General features: G+C 45.1%; 1 protein-coding gene across 4 annotated transcripts in view; it reads left to right on the top strand.

The window, feature by feature from the left end:
- LOC117231794 overlaps positions 1 to 18,355 on the top strand; it is a 70,100-nt gene extending 51,745 nt beyond the window's left edge. For all 4 annotated transcript variants that reach the window (XM_033490578.1, XM_033490577.1, XM_033490575.1 and 1 more), the window contains 4 exons: positions 5,900 to 6,088; positions 12,992 to 13,181; positions 13,558 to 13,850; positions 13,915 to 18,355. In XM_033490578.1, coding sequence (XP_033346469.1) covers positions 5,900 to 6,088; positions 12,992 to 13,181; positions 13,558 to 13,850; positions 13,915 to 14,466 — 1,224 coding nt within the window. In that variant the 3' untranslated portion in view covers positions 14,467 to 18,355. The remainder of the gene's footprint in view (positions 1 to 5,899; positions 6,089 to 12,991; positions 13,182 to 13,557; positions 13,851 to 13,914) is intronic.
- Positions 18,356 to 20,006: the final 1,651 nt, after the last annotated feature.

The raw sequence follows: 20,006 nt of genomic DNA, 5'->3' as shown, positions 1-20,006 counted from the left end.
AATACTTTCCGAGTGTTTAGACTTAAAATGGACGCTTTTATGACATTCGTGTGCCGTCTGTAAAATATAAGCAACGTCTGGTTGCAAGGAAACGCATAGGGAAAGTATTTAAAAAATGTTTAAAAAGAATGTCCGAGAGAAGCGCTCGACGAAGGAACTATAAAAACGTAGCGGAGCAATGTGGAGGAAAATATTTGAAAAACACATTTAAACAAACACGAAGGATATAACTGAGAGAAACCGAGGAAAAATTCTAGGAACGCTATTCACCGACGGTCGTCCGGTTAATTGAAATTGGTTCGATTCTACCAGCGGAAAGATCGCCAGAAGGCGTGGAGAACATTTAGCGAGCATTCCAATCGAACTGGTCGCGGGAGAGCGTGGTCGGGAGTGGCGGTCGATCGCTTCCTCGTTCTGCCGGTCTCGAAGAGAATCGAGCCGAGAGCACAGCGTCGACTAGTTTGTCGGTCGAGCCGTTTAGCATCCATGTAAAAAAGATTCCCGATGATGCCCGGACATCGTTACTAAGCTGTCGCTACGCCGGTGTGAGCGATCTAACAGAAAAGGAACGGGAGAAACGCACCGTAGGAGCAATGCCCCTTGGGTCAGGGTCAGTACCCTTTGGCACAAGCCACTCGAACCGCAGCCACGCACGTTCACGCACACGCGCTTCAAACTCGCGCCTGCACACGCACACGCACACCTGTGTAGTGCTGCCTTTCGGTACCGATAACTAAATCCATCCTAACAGACGAACTCGTCGACACGCGATTTCTGTGGAAATTCGCCGATTTCGTTCCCAGTCCTTTTCAAAGTATGCGACCAATTCAATGCAACGCATTAAACGCAGCGAATTCAATGCAACCAATTCACTGTCTCTTTTTTCCAGGACTAACGTTCGTCCGTTTACGTTCGGAACGTTCCACTTATGTTAGACGGTTAACCGGCCGATCACCGAAACGGTCTTGTTATGCAAAGAAGTGCGCCTAGGTTTCGTTTCTCATTCGGCCAGCTGTAGAGGCGGCCGACGCGATCTGAAATTGTAATCGTAACGTGTCGTCGTGCTATTCTGGATTACCGTTTCCTACGGTCGGTCCCTTTGACCGGTGATATCGCGATTCAAAGCCTGCTAGACAAGCCACGCGTTCGCTTGAATGAAACAACCTTGGCCAACCACTCTAGGAATTTATGTCTGTGTCTACGTCTAGCCTGTGTCTAGCCAAGCCAAGCGTGACTAGGAACTATCGTCTTTTCTATCGTTCTTCTCGAGGTCGTTGTCTGGAACTCGTAGACGCGCGTGAAAGTATTCGAGGTTTGTGTACGTCGTGAACCACGTAACGTACGTCGTGTACGAGCGTGAATCGAGATTTTTTATCCCCGCATTAGATAACGTGAACGTAACATCGAAAGACGAACCAACGCGCGAACGACGCTGGATAACGAGTCGAACCGTAGCAAAATATGCGAATCGTCATAGGCTATCTATCTATTTATCATTTTTAATTTGATAACAGTTCGGTTTACGCTCTGAATTAATTATCGTCGGATCGACAATTACTGCAATTCGATACAACTCGACATCTATTACATAATTATGATTTAAATCTAATTCCGGTATCGCTGAACAAGCCCTGTGTATCCTCGCTTGGCGTAACGCTGTCCGAATCGATAATCGTTTGATCGCAATTAAATCGGAGACGAAGGAGTTGGCAGCGAAATTTTATACGGTGTTACGTAAATCCGCCTGATTATCGATCCGACCAATCGCATCCGCGATGAACGAAATCCGTTTCTTTAGTTTTCAAACGTTGTGTAACGAGCTAACGATCCCTCGTATCTTTTACCAGCAATTTTATTATTTTTATTATTCATTTAATAACGCACGAGATCGAAACTTTTTAATATACAAAGTATCACGATTAGACGTAGCTCGAACTATTGCAAACGCAAGAGGGCACGCTGCTGTGTCACTCTTCGGCTCTGTGAACTTTCAATAGAAAAGTATAGCTACGAATGATCGGCAAACGGAACGAGCAGACGACAGTAAAAGAAGAATAAAATGGAAGGTATTCGTCTAAGATAGGAGGTCCGGATGCTGGTGAAATTACGATACTCGTATCATTTCATTATTCTGCACCCTAAAGGGATATCCATCCCATTAATCGGGTAAACGAATAAAGCTGGTATCTCGTCCGCATACCGGGGATTTCAGGTTGATAACTATCCGATAGCAATTAAAACGAAAAGCTAAGATCGGCTGCGAACTAACAGCTCTGTCGGAATGAAACGTGTAATCAGGTTTAATCACATTAATCCACGAGCCCCGGTACGCGGTGGCAATTAAGATGATACGTACCCGGTTCGAAGCGGTTCCCTTCTCTCGTCGAGTTCCCCGAAGTCGATTCGCCAGCAGCGGAGCTTGCGACTCCCGCGAATAAGGGCCGGGTAATGGTCAAAAATCGATACGCGTGTCGATAAAATTGTAGCGAAAATTTCCGGTAAATTACTGGTTGTCGGGCTACTTTCTTACAAGAGGAGTTTCTTCGTAATCACCGCTGCGTATCCGGCTCATAGGCGCTAACTTTCTTACGCTAACTGCGTGGACGTCGACCAGACAGATGGCCCGATTCTCCATCGAGGCAATTAGGGAGGTAGCGGTTGCTTGTAACGAGGAATCTTCCCCACTCTTGGTGCTTTCGATCTTTACAAAATCGCGTTGATTCTCTACGGAGGCCGACGGCAGATCGCGATCTACCTCCTCCTTCTCGCGATCCTCTTTGCCCTCGTTCCGATAGCTACGCGACACCGCTTCGAGAGTGTGTCGAGCTTTCCAACCTCGAGCACCGTGTTATCTTCCGACGCACCTTTTGAATACCAAGACTCATCTTGAAGTGCAGTACACTCGATCTACCAATTATTTAAATGAAAAGACCACTTTCGTGGATACTGGGTTATACTCTCTGGAACGTTGTCTCGTTCCGAATTCGAGAATTCGCCCGATCGATGAACGTTGTTCCTTGCGATGTTCCACGAACTATATCGGTATGTATTCCGAGCGAGACTTGTGTAAAGAACGATAGAGGAACGAGATAAGAATTTCCAGGCAAACCTACCTACACGCCGTGTTCCCATGACGCGACGCGATTTCTATGAATATTTCCGGAAGAGCCGAGTCGATGCTCTAGAAATTGACAATTCTCACGATTGGCTACTTTTGAAGATGGAATGATGGTAATTTATCGGACAGTTTTTATCTTCCGATTATAAATCTCCTTTGCAATTAGGTTATACCAAGCACATCTTAGACATCGGTACGATACCGACATCGGGGAAGTCTACAAAAATGTTTACGTTCGTTTCCTGTGGTCTTCGATCACGTTTATCATTTGATTAATCGATAACGTCTTAAAGCATCAAGTACTTGTTGCGTACACGATATCGATGGTGAAAGGGCCAATTAGTTGACCATCCTCCTTAATTAGTTGCAATCCTCTTCCAATCTCTTCTTTTTCAGCTTTTTTCGTGTTTCTGTCGAGCACTCCTAACGACAGAAAGTATTTCTGTTTCGTTGGAACCAAAATGGTAATTCGTTTAGAAGAGAGATACCAAGCAGACGAGATATCTGCTTGACAGATTCGGTCTCCTTAAGCGTCGTAATCGGAATAAAGGAGTAGTTAAGAGCGGACTGAGAGGCCGGAAATAATTTCCCTCTCGATGTCGTCCCTTTAACGAACCCTCGAACGTGCCCCGGCGTTCACCCTTTCTAAATCAGTGACGATCATCGAGAGGCGAACGAGGCAATGAACCAATCAGGCCTTCGATCGGGAGGGTTGAGAATGGGGTCGCACCCTGCTACGCCGCTTGGCAAGACTACCGTCCTGAAGACAAAGAACCGCTCGGGACGCGAGATGCATCGTATAGCGTATCCGCTTTTGGAAAACAGGATGTTTCGATCGAAATATTTCTTGGAAAATTGTCAGAGGATGTGCACTTTGTGGGAAATCAATCGTGAGACTGTCCGCATAAAAGAAACACGTACAGTTCCGCGCGAAAGTATTCGTCGAATTCTTTTCGGAATATATCGTACGTATTATAGGGAACATTTCAAATTTTACCCACATAATCACGATAGTCGTGCCACATAACAATGCGATACAGTGGAATTTCGAAATATTTTATACGACACGCACACAATACGCGCATAAAACGATAAGCGATCAAATACTTCCTTGAGCGACTATACATCTCCTGTGTCGAGTTTAAGTATAATATTAAATTTTTATCGATACGCCGGCTGCGCAGTTTCCTCGCATTTTCTATGCGTGGTCGCAACCCGCGGGAATATCGCGGTAGATAAAACGCTCTCGATGCCTCTAACCGGACGAAACGTCGTCATGGAAGTCTATGGGAAAACGAAGACGACGAAAGATTGTTCGTAAAGGGAATATAAGTGATTGCGTTACATCGGTTAGAATGTCGCGGAGATGAGAAAAATCTGCTGACAGTAGACGTTTCTTGCAACGTTGCAAAGACGAGAAAAGAAGAGAATTTTCACTTGTAAAACGACACTCCTCCAACAGTATTTGCCCTTTACGGAAAGATTATTCGCGATAAGCGCTCCTCGTTAAGCTTGATCCGTCGATAACGCGATCGACAGTTCTGCAACGAAGCCGTTGAATGTTTCGCGTGCCTTCTGATATTTCATTCTCCGGTTATCTGTTCTTATCGGGCGTCGTACTTGTCGCGTCACCCAACGCCCATTACCGGCTATCCTCGGCGAACACCTCGCTAGAGTCGAATAGAAATAAAATCGTAAAAGAACAGACGTTGCTCGATGAATCTCCCTTTTCTCGATTTGTTAGGGAAGCGAGTGATGGATTTCTGCTTGGAGGGACGCCTAAGGAAACGAACGCGGGGTAACTGCGGCCCGGGTGTCCCGTTTCGCTGTCAATTTCCTTGACAGATAACTGCTCTTCCGTTATTCGGGATCAGTCCGGGAATTGTGGCTCGATGAAACCGGAGGCTGTGCGTATGCATCCATCAACTAGGGTGACGAACGTACATTCGTGTCTAGAAGCCGATAGAATGTCGCAGATGTTGACCCACTTTTACATTTCCAGCTGTGGAAAAATTCTCCAGCGTGGAAAGGAGCGACGCGATGGCGAAAATCGAAGTCTCGCGGTTTCAAAGTAGGATTAACGCCTCGAGCAACGGGTTGCTTAGCCGAGCAAAGCTCGTAAATCCAGCGTAGATTCGGTGAATTAGCTAACCGCGCAGCGTCAAGCTCGCGCCGCTGTAAATTCTCAGATTAAAAACTTTTAATCGGACTCTGACTGAAGCACGGTCCGTAAACCTTGCTACTTTACAACCGTACTCCCACGCGATTACGTGTTCGTAGAAAACACCAACTCGATCGACCGGTTTTATTGCTTTATATGATTTAACGACAGATGTACGAAGAACGGATCCTAAAAGAATCGATTTTTTACTTAATATATGCATAACGATAGGTACGTATATAGTAGAGTTTTTATCTCGTCGATGATACAACCGTGACAGTTGCATTTTTTGACAGTATGGTCGTACTTCTCTCATTTACTATCATACTAGTAGTAACGTTACGTGAATGTACTGACAAAATTTCATTTATTCGAACGAAATTAACGTCCGAATAATTGAACTTTCGCTGGTGAGTTCACTTGTCTGAACGTAAGCACCTATTACGTGAACGAAAAACAATAGACAGTGGGAGGTGGGACGGGGGAAATTGACGCTCCCCTACTGTATGAAATCCAATTATATAAACTGTTTGTCCGGTGACAAGTTCAGATAAATGGAGTTCCACCGCACAGAGACTACGGGCAGCAGATATCTCAGCTTCTTTTTCTTTTGGTTTCAGCTGGTGAACGGCCTCGACAGACCCAGGTACATTTGCGAGACCGAGGTCATGGAGGAAGTAAACGTGGCCAGCGCCACTCCGGTGGAGTACACTCCTCCGGGGAATCATACCAATAAAAACGCCAACGGGAACATCATCACTCTCACCCTCAAGAATAATCATCTCATCGTGGAGACGGAGGAGCGAGCAGTGAGTATATTAGAGATCATCAACGACAGAATTGCAAATATTATGTCAGAGTGTTGCGTGTTATCGTATTTCGGAGAATACTGGTCGATTCGCGGCATTCTGTCGACGTTGATGTTGCATCGATCCAAATTATTTCGCGGTTGAAGTACAGGGGCAGGAGGGATTCCATTTTGTTGACGGATAAAGGATTTCTTCCGCTGATCCAATTACACGCAATTCATTGATAATTGGAAGGTTGCATCATTAGCGATCCGCACGGCAGAATAGACAAAACCAATTGCAAGGTGCATTTGATGGTCCGTGTAATAATGGAAATGTATGTTAATCCTGGTGGAAGGTGAAGCTGATCGAAACTAGGGACAAAAGGCCTGTTAATTAATTTTCCAAGAGAAACAAAATACGGTAAGATTTCGATTTTCCGAACAATATCGCGTAGCAAAAGAATATGAATATGTATTTTAAATATACCCCAGGTATTTTACTGATTATTAATTAAATATCCTGTAATGTCTCGTTACGGTGGTAATGAAATTTTAAAACATGTATCGTATTACATTTTTGTGAACCTGTACATGTAACAATGTGCAACACGTTCTTATATTTCATGCAGTTACAGTTTCATACGAAGGATGACAACGTTTCGTTTGATTACTCGAGTCTTTTAGAATTAATCGATTCAGGCAAATCGAGGTCATAGTATTAATTTGTAAAAATCGATGAACGATGGTTTGTTCAAGGAGCTACGTAAGCTTTCGCAACAAACGGGTAGTCGGTGTCTGAAATGGTCCTCCGGAGAATCTAACGAACATCGATTGATCCCTTTACAGCTGGCTGTTCCAGAACTCGGTCGATCTTCGAAGATACGAGGAAACAAAGGTTTTCGATTCGTCTGCTGGTAACGTGTAAAGTCTTTGGAACCGAGTAATCGGCATCCCATGTACAATAAAGGCGCAACAGGTGCGGAAAGGTGGACAAATTGACAAATTGACATGTCGGCCGGAGAAAACCAGCCGATAGCTCGTTGCCTTAAACTAATTGACCCTAGTACGCGTGTGTTCGTTTCTATCAAGATTCGCGAATTCGTATCTTTTATCTCGTAATAAAAACATCGAGCGATCCGCGATTCGTGCGAATCGATCAGTGTACAGTACGTTGGTTTATCGCATTTTTCTGTGTCGTACCCACGCGACGTAAAGCGCTAACGGTTAACCGAATGCCGGATCAGTGCCATACAGGATTAATATTTCTCTTTGTTCGAGCGAGTCGGCCACGACATCGTGAAATCGATCCGCCAGCCGGAGATTCGCGCAGCTGGGTCAGCCGGTGGCTCCTCTTTGACAGGGATAACAGGCTCGCAATTATCGGGATTCGTACGGCCCTGTAAGGTCGAAGGTTACCAGGCAATTTCGCCTCCGCCTATCGTCCTACTTACCGGCTCAGACTTATCCGTGGAAACTCATCTTGCCAGGGATTCGCCAAATCCGCTGGGTCAGAGCTTCGACTATCTTTACTCCCCTTACCTGGATATCGGTGTAATTTCATCGAAACACCGTTTGCGAGATACACGTAATCCCAGCAGGATATTTACAGGATGACCAGTTGCGAATCAGTTTCCTTTTGAAAGTATTTCATCTCGTGGATCGAATCGATCGGAATGAATGGGAGAAGTGTCGTCGGTGTCTACGTCGATGGACAAATTTTTTCCGAGGTTCGGTTCTGTCCTTTCTTCTCGATTCCCTGTCCCTACGTCTTTAGGTCGTAACTCTCTTTCTTTCGTGCCAGACGGCACAACTACACGAGCAAAGTGCGCGCGACCTAAGCCGTCGAAAGCGATCGAACAACGAAAGGGCGTGGATCCGAATCTGTGGATCTCATGATCGAATCCCTAAATCCGTGATAAGTCTTTTCGTAACATGCACACGGACAGCAAGTCCGTTAATCGAGAGATAAACGAAATTAACTCGCCGAGACTGGGGACACGTAGCTACATGAGAGCCGAATGTTCGTGCTTCCGCGACGATAAAAAGATACGATCGAACGGTATCGGCGAAAAGAATGGGAAGATTATCACTGCGGATACTTCAAGGGTATTATCGACGATAAACCGGTGAAACGTTTCGTTTTCACTTGGCGAATGCAAGGGTCAGAAATCTGATCCGCTGGCAAACAAGTTAGAAGGAAAGACTTTTTGGGGTTGGCTTGTGACGTCTATTGTCAGACTAAGGCAGTAAGAATCGATACGTTGCCAACAATATCAGCTTTACGTTCGACAAAGCAGCAGCTACTTTGAGAAAAAACACTGGATAGACAAAACAAACGAACAAACAGACAGAGCCGTTGTGCTGTTGGTTATTTCAGCCACGACAAGCGCCTTAGCGCACTTCCTCTTTAAAGGAATGTAAAAACCATGCGATGCGTTTGTTCGTGGATCGGGACAAATAGAAGGGGGACAGGAAACGAAAAAGGGTTCAAGGGGTGGATGCTCGGGATACTTGGACGTAATACTTGGCCTGGCGCCAAGTCGCGGTGTTCACCCTCGGTCGCGTGGAATACCCTCAGAATTCGAGAAATACTCACACTATCGAGGCTACGAGTGCCGTGTCTTTGGAATGAAGCGCGTTTTCGAAGGCCATCCAGTTCGTTGCCTTCTTTCGCATTATATCGGATATCACCACGCCGAATAGAGCGATGAGATTGACTTTTTAAAATATCACGTATTTTATTGCCTCGAAAATATTATTGAAATATTTTATTCTATTTATTTCTCACAGGTAGAAACCGTAGTATAAGAGGGGAAGAAGGGGCACAAATAAATTCTATTACAACACGCAAACTAACGATGAATTATTAATTAAAAGCAACGCTTAATATCTCTTCGTGAATCACGTATTAATTTCTAATTAAAATATATTCCTCGTTGTGCAAATAAACAGGTTCCCCGTTACCTCTAACGACAGTGTATATCAAGAAATATGACGTCAACGATCTTTCGTGGAGTACAAAAATATATAGATACTGCACAGTCGATTTACCAACGAACTCGTCTTCTTTAAATTTTTCTTTTTCATCTGGGTCAATCTATTCACAGAGTTGCGCGCAGTTTCCGCGTAAAAAGGAAACTCTTCGTTTTCTCGAGCCATCTAAGAACTAAATGCATCCTTAAAGAGGTGCACCGTGACCTGGCTTGCATCGTCGCCGAAGATATTTGAACTTTATTCTACAAATTAACTGTCGCGTACGTACGTTAGCGTATACCTCGTTGAATCGTCCCGTTGTATTACCATCACGAGTCTACAGAGTTTCCACGGAGATGCAATTGCATCTAAAGTTTAGACGTATTCGAGACTCCTGATACGGTTATTGGACACCGGAATGTCTCCATTTGCTTTGCCATTACCATTTGCCCTGTTCAACGTTATGCTCGAAATGTTATTCAATTTCTTTCGTTAAACTCGATCGAAACTTTGCAATTAACACCGCGTCCCGCGATTGTTCCCGGTAACGTTCCCATCGCGCTTTCGTTTAATTCGTCGATTTTTAATTACTTCCTCCGACGAGAAAAATAATTAGTTTCAATTAACGCCGCTCGCGTTGATCTCGCTCGAGAGATATAAAAAAATTTGGGTTATAAAAGGTTATTAACTAGCAGCCGATGTATAAATAGCAGGTAGAAGGGACACGAACTACGCGTCATCCGTTTAGTAGAGCATCCGGGATCAGTAACGCGTGATCGGTAATCTCGCACCCTATTATGCATCGATTAATTTATTACGTGGAAGATTAAATTCTCGGCGAAGCGTTCCCCTTGTGATCTCAATACATATTTATACGTGCAACATCGTAATGAAATAATATCGTCGATGATATACTTCCACTAGTCTGACGCTTTTAGTTTCCTCGTTAAAAACATATTCGTCGCTGGATTTCCATTTCAATTTGCAACTGCGTGTTTTCCGTTCTCTTTCCGGATAAACAAGAAGTTTGCGTGATCGCTGGATGGATCGTAAAATACGATCTTTAATAATCGTGGCAAAGCGAAACCAGAGTTGTACTAGGTCGAGAACTTACGGTGACAGAGCGTAAGTTAGCCTCGAGTCCCCGGCAGTGTTCGCGAGTTACTCGGAAGCGGAAGCGTGCAAATCCCTGAATTATGGCTGTTTCTAGCCACTTCGCTTTTCGAAAACGGCCCTAGCTGCTCGGAGTTCCACCTTTCTACCTGAGATTTCGAGAGATCCTTTTAAAGTGGAACGAATGGCGACGTCGTCCCATTTTCCTTTTCACGTGGCACGCCCCTCCTTGTTCTCAAACACGTCCCTCCTATACAAGGTGTGACACTAAATGCGGTGCAATCAGCAGCAAGATTCTACGGAAAAGAACAAATCGAGAGCACGAAATATATTTGTTTCGTGCTTTCTTCTCGATCAAATCGAATTTGGAAATTTGTTTGCGTAAACTTGACCGATTACTGACCGCGTACGAGGAAATAATCAGTAAAAAGTTATTCTACGCAAGGAAATGATCGAAAAACGTAGAATAAAATGTCCTCGTTTCGTATCAATGCTCTATATAAACGAAACCACGAACAAAATTTATGTAGCAACCGATAATAAAGAACACGTTCGCGGTAAACGTTCTGTAATTTTTATACAGCACGTATATCGTCAGATCGCTTGAAAGTTGACCGATATCATCGTGACGATCGACGTTTCATTGTAGCACTAATGAAATCTCACAATATTTCGTATGAAAGTTCCTTATGGTAAGCACTGAGAACATTTCGCAGGCCACTGTACGTGTCTTCCTAATTCCTCCCTCGACGGATCCTTAGGATTCCAGTACTTACTGTCACGCGTCATCGGGAAACCTACGTGACGTCTCTGGTGGACGATTCGTTGGTCGATCCGTCGCGTAGGATCTGAGCTGACGGAGTCGATTTCTGAAGCGAGTCACCACTTTGCCGAGGGCTGGTGAAAAAGTACGTGATTCGGGACTCGGTTATACGATGCCTCTGGGAGCAAGTTTCGTCGAGGAATCGAGAAATAGAAGCCACTTTGCGTCTCCTCTTACCCTTGCGCGTCTCTTTGTCCTCTTCAAAGAGGTAGGACAAAGGTGTTATCGGTACGACCGATTCCTTCCTTTTGCTGAAACTCTCGGAAGATTCTCGATGAACGCCCGCGAGGCAAATGCGACGTGGTACGTGGCTAAAAGGCTCGCCGCTTTGGTTCGATGGAACCGCCCCCTTCATCTTTTAAATTAACCACCTCGAGATGACGGGTAACCGTAACTTCCTGATAGGGGACGTATCTGCCAGATTCCGGTTACTTTATAAGCCACGGAGCAGAATCTGGGTCAAACTTTGACATGCTTTACACACTTTTGGTTAATTAGAATTTATCACGCGTCGAAGTAATTCGTTGCCTAGGGATTCGGTAATTGGATCGCTCGGGTGAAACTTTAGACAGCGTAACCGCGAAATCAAAGGCGTCACGCGTCTCCAAATGGCAGCCCTGTTCTCAACGACACGAACCTACATAGAAAGCTTATCGATCGCGAACCATCGTCGATGGAATGGCTAAGGTTGTTGCGTGGATAGAACATTGTTTTCTTGGAATAGCTCGTAGGAATAAAACGATACGTTGCTCCTGTAACAATTTATGTATCGTAAAAGCAAAATCATATCAACGATAGCGTACTTTTTCGGTTACGAGACTTGGATAGTCGAAGGCGTATCGGCTAGCGAGAAGAAAATGTACAGTTTTCGATGTCGAGTTCGAAGATGCGTTTCCTCTCTGGCATTGCCGATAATTCGGAAGGCGTGAGCGACGTGCCCCGCGGGGAAACGTTGCTTGCGACGCCCAGAGTCGTGAACGAAACACAGAGAAATGCGTCGGGATAGGAGAGACTGGAAACAATAGGGAGAACTAATTCTGCGGTCCGTCGACTCGAGTAACTCTGATCGCGGTTGCATTTATCCGCGGCCGACGGCCATGGTAGACTACGAGTAAACTAGAAACATCATCTAGGAAATTCATACGGTGGAAATTAATTTCCTAGTTCTGACGTGAATACGCTACGCTGCCTTTGTTGGATATCGGAATCATTCGTTTCGCTTGTCAACGGCGAGTTGCTTCACATTATTCAATTGTAATCAGAATCATAATTAATATCTCGTATATGTATATTCAAATCGTTGGAGTCAATTCTTTCGCACAAAATGTCGGATAATTTGGATTCTGATATTGATCTGAATTTCGCGACGTCGGCGTAACGGTTCTCTTGCTTTCGGAATTATCGCAATATTTTAAAGTCGCTTATAGAAGAAAGGACTACGTTTGTCATAAATACTCGCGGATATGTTTACCGCTATACGGCTATAAATGCGTCAGTATGCATGAAACGCGAGCGTCAGTGGCTCGTGAGAAATCCCTTTATAGAATATCATATCTAAACGCAGATCGAGAGAACCGTTCAACGTGTTCTTATTCTTGGCAGTTCGTTTCTTTGTCGTCTTGAATAGATAACCGAAGTAAAGCAGCTGATGATGCATCGAGCTCGTAATTGCGGGGTGCTTTGAGCCGCATAGCCTGATCATGTTGCGCCGTTGAAACGGCAGTAAAAGGTCGAGGTGAGATTGCGAAGCAGGCAAAACGAACCCCGCTAATGACACGATCATTCGTCAAACGATCTGGCCCCTTCCGCCCTTCCGTTTCACCCTACAAGCGAATTCAACGACCCTACCGTTGATTAATACTTCGCCACGTATTTATTCCTCGTTTCTTTCTTTTTTTACGAGACGGGGCAATAAACGTTTTCTTTTCGCTGGCGTAGAAGCCGTATACGCGCGGTTTGATGAAAAGAGCCGCGGGAAGAAGTTAACGAAGCTCGCTCGTCTCCGCGTTTTAGGTGACGGTGGAGGATAATAAAAATCGCAGGTACCAAGATAACGGCTGCTCGTTCGTCGTCGAGGTGCAACCCAGCTATCAGAACGAGGAAACCGAGACTAACAAAGGATCCACCGATGACATGACCGCCAGCGTTACCGATCAGCAGGCTCTGGTCCACAGAGAAGAAATTCCAGAAGATAAAGCGCCAGGTACGTTGCTTTCATAATACAACCATGTTATCGTACGCGATAAAGAAACCTACAGTCGCTGCAAAAAGTATTCGCACACTATTGTATCTATTATAAGTTATAACGGATGATGTTACAATTTATGACGTTTAAACGCTGATCGATTAAATCCAGATATATTAAATTTCGTATCATTTAGGTACGTACATTCGTACGACTACGAAAATTCAGTAGTATAAAGATAGAAAATATAGAATCGGATGGAAAAGCGTTTCGTCGCAGAACATTAGGATATGTGCAAATATATTTTGCAGCCACTGTAGACAAAGAATGTTTAAAAAAGAAGAAAATTTTGTAAAAAGAAATATTTAGTAAAAGGTATGCCTGTATGATGCAGGGTTCGAGAACGCAAGATTATTCGGTAGCACGAATACAGGATTGTCGCAGTCGGACCTCTCGATCTCTAGCCAGGGCTCGGTTAATCCCAGCTATCGTTATGGAAATCAAGTGGAATACGATGCGGGCCATCTGGGTTACCCGATGTACGGGGGTAGTTACGAGTCCGATACGTTATCTCGGAAACTCGAGGGAGGGTCGAAATGGGTGGAATTTGATAAGTCGCCGGACACCGAAAAGGCATTACTGAACGCGTCGAAAACGTCGAGTATGGAGAAGGATGCGGAGGAAAGCGTAAGTGACGATTTTAAGCGAGAAAAGGAAGATCGTGATGGAACATTGTGTTTCTTCCTTCCAGCCATCGATAACGGGAAAACAGAACAATCTGGACGTTTCCCAGGGTTCCGGAGGATCGATGGACCAGCAGGATTCAACGGATGCCAGTATTTCCACAGACACGGTTCGCTCGAATCCCAACCTCCAAGTGAATGGCGCCACCCCAAATAAACTGGAGATTATGGAGCAGAAAGCGCTGAGCAACGACTTTGGAAAATCAGAGATCAATAAACCCGTGATAACCGGAGCGTTGTTGAAAGACGACGTCCAGGAAGACACTTTTCAGGAACAGCAGCGGAAGCTGGGTAACGGCACCCTAACACCGGAGCACAAGGAAGGCAGGCCGAAGAATCAGAAGCCGGAAAGCTGCACCTTTGTGCCGAGTCACAAGCGCAGCGGAAGCATTCCACCGCGACTGATCGAGGAGACCCTGGAATTAGACCTGGAGCCGAAGAAGTCGTTGGACATTTACAGTCAGATCAAGACCAGCACTAAAAGCATACTCCCAGGATTAAGTCCGAAGTTTGAGCTTCTACAAAACGAAGTAAGTCCTATCGAAGAAAAAGAAAGTTAATGGAGATAATGGTGTGCCGCGCCTTTATCGTAAAACATCTCAAAGCATAACATCGAACCATCGAACGAGCATCGAGAGATGTCCATTGCCCATTCGAGGACCGTGGACAAAGTAAGTGGAGTCTCGCGTCGAACGTGACGCGTTAAGGTCGAAGCTCGTCCGCGTGATAACCATTTTCTACAAAAATTTCCACGTCTAGAGAAATTTTCTTCCGAGTATTCGCACAGAGCCAAATCAAAACAGCGGCTACGGGTGGTCGCGAATCTTATTTGGTATCAGAGAACAATGCTTCCACCCTCGTCGAGAACGATTTTTATTTAACGAAAAGTCCAACAGAAAGTCATTGTAGATATCTCATCAACGCCAAAACTCACCGACGCCTCATCGGGGACGTTCCAGGAGATTTTAGACGAGGCTTTCAGAAAAGTATCACGGTATCAATGAGACAGCCGAGCCATCAGGTAGCCATCCCAGCTCGCTGTAGCAGTGCCGCTCGAAGAACTCATACCGCAGCAAAAAGAGGATCGGCCAGAGACAGAGCGATAAAAAGATGTCGCGTCTGGGTTTGCCTACGATAAAATCATCGGGGGAGAAAATCGCGGCGACGGATCGATGAGGACTGGAGCACGGTGGAAGTTGATAGAGTGACCAGGGCAAATTGGTCGTATCCAAGGGAAACTGTGCTTCATAGGTCGCTGCCGGCAGAGGCGCTTGGAATTGACAATATATCCTAATGACTCTCCAGTTTCCAGCCCTTAACTCATCGTTCTCCCACCGATCTTCCTCTCTCTCTCTCTCTCTCTCTCTTGCTCTTGCCCGTTTCCTTCTTCAATTCTCCCCCTCTGTTCTCTCCGCGCGCTCCATAAACCCTGCCCGCCCGTTAAATTTACCAAAGCGAGGATCTACGAACCGCGGAGAACAATCGTCGACTAACGAACTCGACGCGCCGCTGCGGATTCCGCGTCCGTGGCTCTGTGTGCGCGCCAACCGCAACCGCATCGGGTAATAGAGCACCGCAGTTGTCCGCGACGCATACTGCAAACAGTCGTCCGCTCGCCACATCGTCGAGAAACGCGTTACACCCGGTGGAATTGTTTTTCTAAAAGGGTCCTTGTCTCGTATCGCGTGTATTCTTATCGCGAGACAAAAAGCGTGTCGTTTGATTGAAAGAGATAATCACGTTCAGAGCATGGGAGTCTATAGAGTTGGATAGACAAACGAAAGGGGTGCGTTTCGATATTTAGAAACGTTGCTGGGTAATTGTCAAAGACGGAAAACCGTCCTGGGTGGCAGTGATTTGCTAAATACACGCCAGTTATGTCCCTCTTCCTGCGCCATCCGTCTGCCTGTCTGACCACGCACGGCTTTCTCCCCTGCAGAGTCTCATCGCGCGGCTCGAAGCGTCGATAACCCAGTGAAGTTTTGAAAGCCTCCTCATCGACCCGATCGAGAGAATCTTCGAGGGAATTTCATGATATTCTAACGCGAGTACGTGTACTCGAGAAGAGAACCGTATCACAGAACGAATACATATGTCGAATTTTGTAAACCATTCTAAGAGTTATACCGCCAGATTCCGTTGGACTAAAACAATTTTACAAACGAACCAGATTTGTTAAGAATTTTCTATTGTCCGAGAACATACGTACGAAATAGAAGATAATTAAGCATCGTAAGTGGAACGCTATTAAGTGTCCAGATTGGTAGATGTTAAGGTTTCGAGCGTGGTCTTCGAGTTTCGATCAAGTATCGTGTCTAAGAATTCTCTATCGGCATTTTGTATCGTAGCTTTTTAAGTTCAAAGAAAAGTTAAAAAGGATTATCGAGATGCGTGTGATTTATGGCCTTAAGTTAGCGGATGAGGGTTCTTTTTTTTTTAATATTCCAAATACTTTCGATTATCCACGTAAAAGCGGGGTTGAAAGTTAGAATTCGAAGATGGCAGGATTAAATTCTTCTAAAACGTCGATATTGAAATTTCTAGACATTGGTACGTTTCGAATCTCGGGGACGATGGTCGTTTTAGTAGATCTTGTACGCAAGATTTTACTTGGAAGTAATCAGAACCAGTAAACGCTCCTAAGTACACTGTATCGGTAAATCATACTTACGTTAAACACGAGGTTCGCGACTCGAGGAAGTCGAAAAGAGGCTTAAAGATTAACGTTACGTGGATTCTAGTGCCAAAATAGTTCCTTAAGGTTTCTCGAGGGCAACTCGATGAACGTATGCCAAACGACTATACTCGATGATCTTATTATTACCTGTACGTTTCGAGCAAATGCTGCGTTACCAATATTTCAGATTTTATACGCTTCCGTTACATAGTGCGAACGTTGTTGTTAATATGGTGCTATTGCGTATGGATCTATGCGACGAGGATGTAGCTTGCTGATTTTCTCTTTAGTCATTGCGCTCCTACGTCCTCGTTTCTTCGTTCGTCGCGCCTCATTGGCACTCGCGCGCCACTACATTTCCGGTGAGAATCGACGTCCCCCTAAACTGTACTTTGAAAGTGAGAATTTTCGTCATTTTCGGAGGATACTACTTAATTAACACTCGACCAATTGCAACACTCTTACGTTCATATAATCGATATAATCGTACAATTAACATCGATATAGTATTCGTACTTCTTTCAAATAAAAATTAAAAGTCACAGGTCCGGAATCCGTGAATGAATATCACTTTGAAAAATGACGAAACTCTGTTTCTAAGATGCATCTGCGCTTCTTACACTTGAAGCCATTATCGTGCCCGAGCCGATAAACGCGAATAACACGAAACATCCCCTCATCGAAAAGTAATCACCGGTCCACGTAAGATAATAGTGTGTAGCACATATTTAGCGATTAAGTACCATAACTTAAAGATTTAATCATACTCACACACGATCCCCGAACAGAATCGATTCGTTTCACGACTCATACGTACTCCTATGCCAGCCGAGTCTCTCTCGCTTTTACATCGCTAACGAAGTAAGTCTAGTTTTCTGGTTTAGTGAATCTCGTGTGGCTGTTACTAGATGGTATTAGAGGTCTAACTGTGGACAACTATAAATTTTATATAAGACCTGAATGTCTCGCGTATTTCTAGAAATATTCACACCGCAAGTAGCTGGTCGCATAGCGGTTGATCGACCGATTATTTAGGTCGCCCTCGCGCCGATTTCGACCGCTCTAAAAGCGTCCTCTGTGTGTGTGTGTCTGTGTGTGAAAGATGGGTCGCGTCAAAGGGAAAACTCGAATCTCCAAGGTATAGAAGGTATTGGACGCTTGAAAATCGACGCGAGGTCAAGTTTATAAGGAAAAATCCATTCTCCATTCTCCGTTCTTCGACGTAATGCTCTGATGTTCTATCGCATCGCGCATCATCATTTCGCAAGGATACTTTAGAGATAATTACTCGTAGAGACTCGTCAAGAAGTAATTATAAAGACTTAATTAACGATTAAGCGAGACGCGGATCTCCGAGATCCTGACACACAACCGTTCCATATGATCAATTAAAGTCGAATCGTAATAATTAAGCTGCGAATGATGACAGAGAGCAGTTAGCTAAAAAAAAGAAAAAAAACAAAAAAAAGAAAAAAAAACACTTGGGCTTGGATGATATTGAGCTTTCGATTCATGAATTTTCAGTCCTTTCTCGTTCGTATGAGTTTCCAGCACCGCTCCTATCTTCGTTTAATCCTCTGGCCCCTTCCTCGGGGGTGGATCGAAATAAAGTCCGAAAGGAACATTGTCCATCATGCTGCATATTTGTACGCTGAAAACACATATGTAAGTCCTTTAGAACGAACGCGTGGACGGACATTCGTTTTCGCTAAAGTACCACATTGTATATGTCAATTTATTTTGCAAAATAAACCATTGGACACGAACCCTGAGTCATCGTGAGTTTGCGTGGCAAGTTGATTGATCGACCATTTCAGTTCAAGTATTTCCGTGCTTTATTTCAACAAATTTTGTTAAAGTGCATTTAATTTCACAGTTTCGTTCTATCGAAATACTACTTATTTCTCGAATTAATATTATGCACGATGTTTGTCCGCGATTAACCACAGAAGATAATACCGCGTCGGTAACGCGTAACCGATAAAAATCGATCGTAATGGGTGCGCATCCCCAAAGACAGTACGAACCATCGACCAACCTAGTAGCAGTTCTGCAGCCGAGGGTTGAACTGTTTTACTCGTTGCACCCTCGACGCTACGCGCCACCTATCGATGGAAAAGCTCGGGGGTTGAAAGCGAACGCCTCGACTGATAAAACGTTGCACGGGGGCGGAAGAGAGTTAAAGGAGGAGGATCGAAGCGCGAGGCTGGCGGCGCCAACGGTGAATCTGGCGAAACGTAAAATATCACTGAATTATACATGCGCGTTTTTAATTCGGTAATCAATAGTAAAAACCGCTAATATATCCCCACCATTTTTCCGCTATTTAGAATTCACCAATGCCCATCTGCCGACAACCCTTTCCGATCGCGTGTGGGAGGAGCCGCCAAATACTGGCTCTCTATTCTCGCGGTCGATCGGGGGATTTCGAAGGTACAATTTTTTTTTTCCTTTAATGCGTCAAACGAGATAACGAGCAAAATGATGATTCGAAGCACGAAAGACCTGCGTATCGACGCGAGATATAATCGCTCGATAGAGGCGACAGAGGCAAAAAGAAATTGCTAGTGAACGATACGCGAGTTTGCTCGTTAACAAAGGCGTAAGGAACAGCGGCATATGAAAATTTCAAACGACATCGATAATGGCCGTTTATTCGATAATTTTTCCAAGGCGAGGCCAATTACCTCGTGAAAGACACGAAGTGAGAGGGATCCACCGGAGAGCAATAGGCAGAGGTACGCAGAAGGCATACGTGCGCGCGACCATAATTGCTGTTTATTAAAGACGATTGCAAAAACGAGGCAGGTGTTTGTAGCAGAGAGCGAGAGACAGGATGGTTGAACTGTGGAAAGTCTATAGCCGCAGCCGCGAGAGTTCTCCGGGTGGTTTTGTCGTAACCAGGGTCGGGACCTTCGCGCTAATTTCCATATCTTTTTGCAATATCATTCTCGCTAAGACGATTTCACGAGAGACACGTTTGCACGGTGGGAAGAACCAGCGGCTTCATTCGTTTATCGGGTACATACGATGGGCCGTAACGACCGAAGCGGGCGTATGCCGAAGGAAAAATCGGCCCACTTGCGAGCAACGATCTCGCCTGGCCAGCGGCCGACGAACTCGCGACGAACTTTCACACCGACGTCCCACCATCCGCGAGGTTGACGCAGGCCGCGAATGGAGCGAAACGGGACTGCCCACCGACGCACGGCACCGCGCTCTTGGCCAATTATTTTTACCCGTGAAATCGAATTATCGGGCGCGGCGATTAACGCGGATTTAATCGCACCACTCGTGTCGTCCTTTCGACGACCGGCCGAAGGAGGACGGAGAGAACGGGATGGCAGTCGGGATGGACAAAGACGGAAAGAAACGCGGGAGATAGAAAATAGAAGGAAAAAGGGGTGGCCGCAGGGCGGGAGC

This window comes from Bombus vosnesenskii, unplaced genomic scaffold (genome assembly GCF_011952255.1).
Source record: "Bombus vosnesenskii isolate JDL3184/JDL3185 unplaced genomic scaffold, Bvos_JDL3184-5_v1.1 scf7180000013273, whole genome shotgun sequence".
Taxonomy (NCBI): domain Eukaryota; kingdom Metazoa; phylum Arthropoda; class Insecta; order Hymenoptera; family Apidae; genus Bombus; species Bombus vosnesenskii.
The sequence above is the reverse complement of the archived record's forward strand: the minus strand, read 5'-3'. Positions and strand labels throughout refer to the sequence as shown.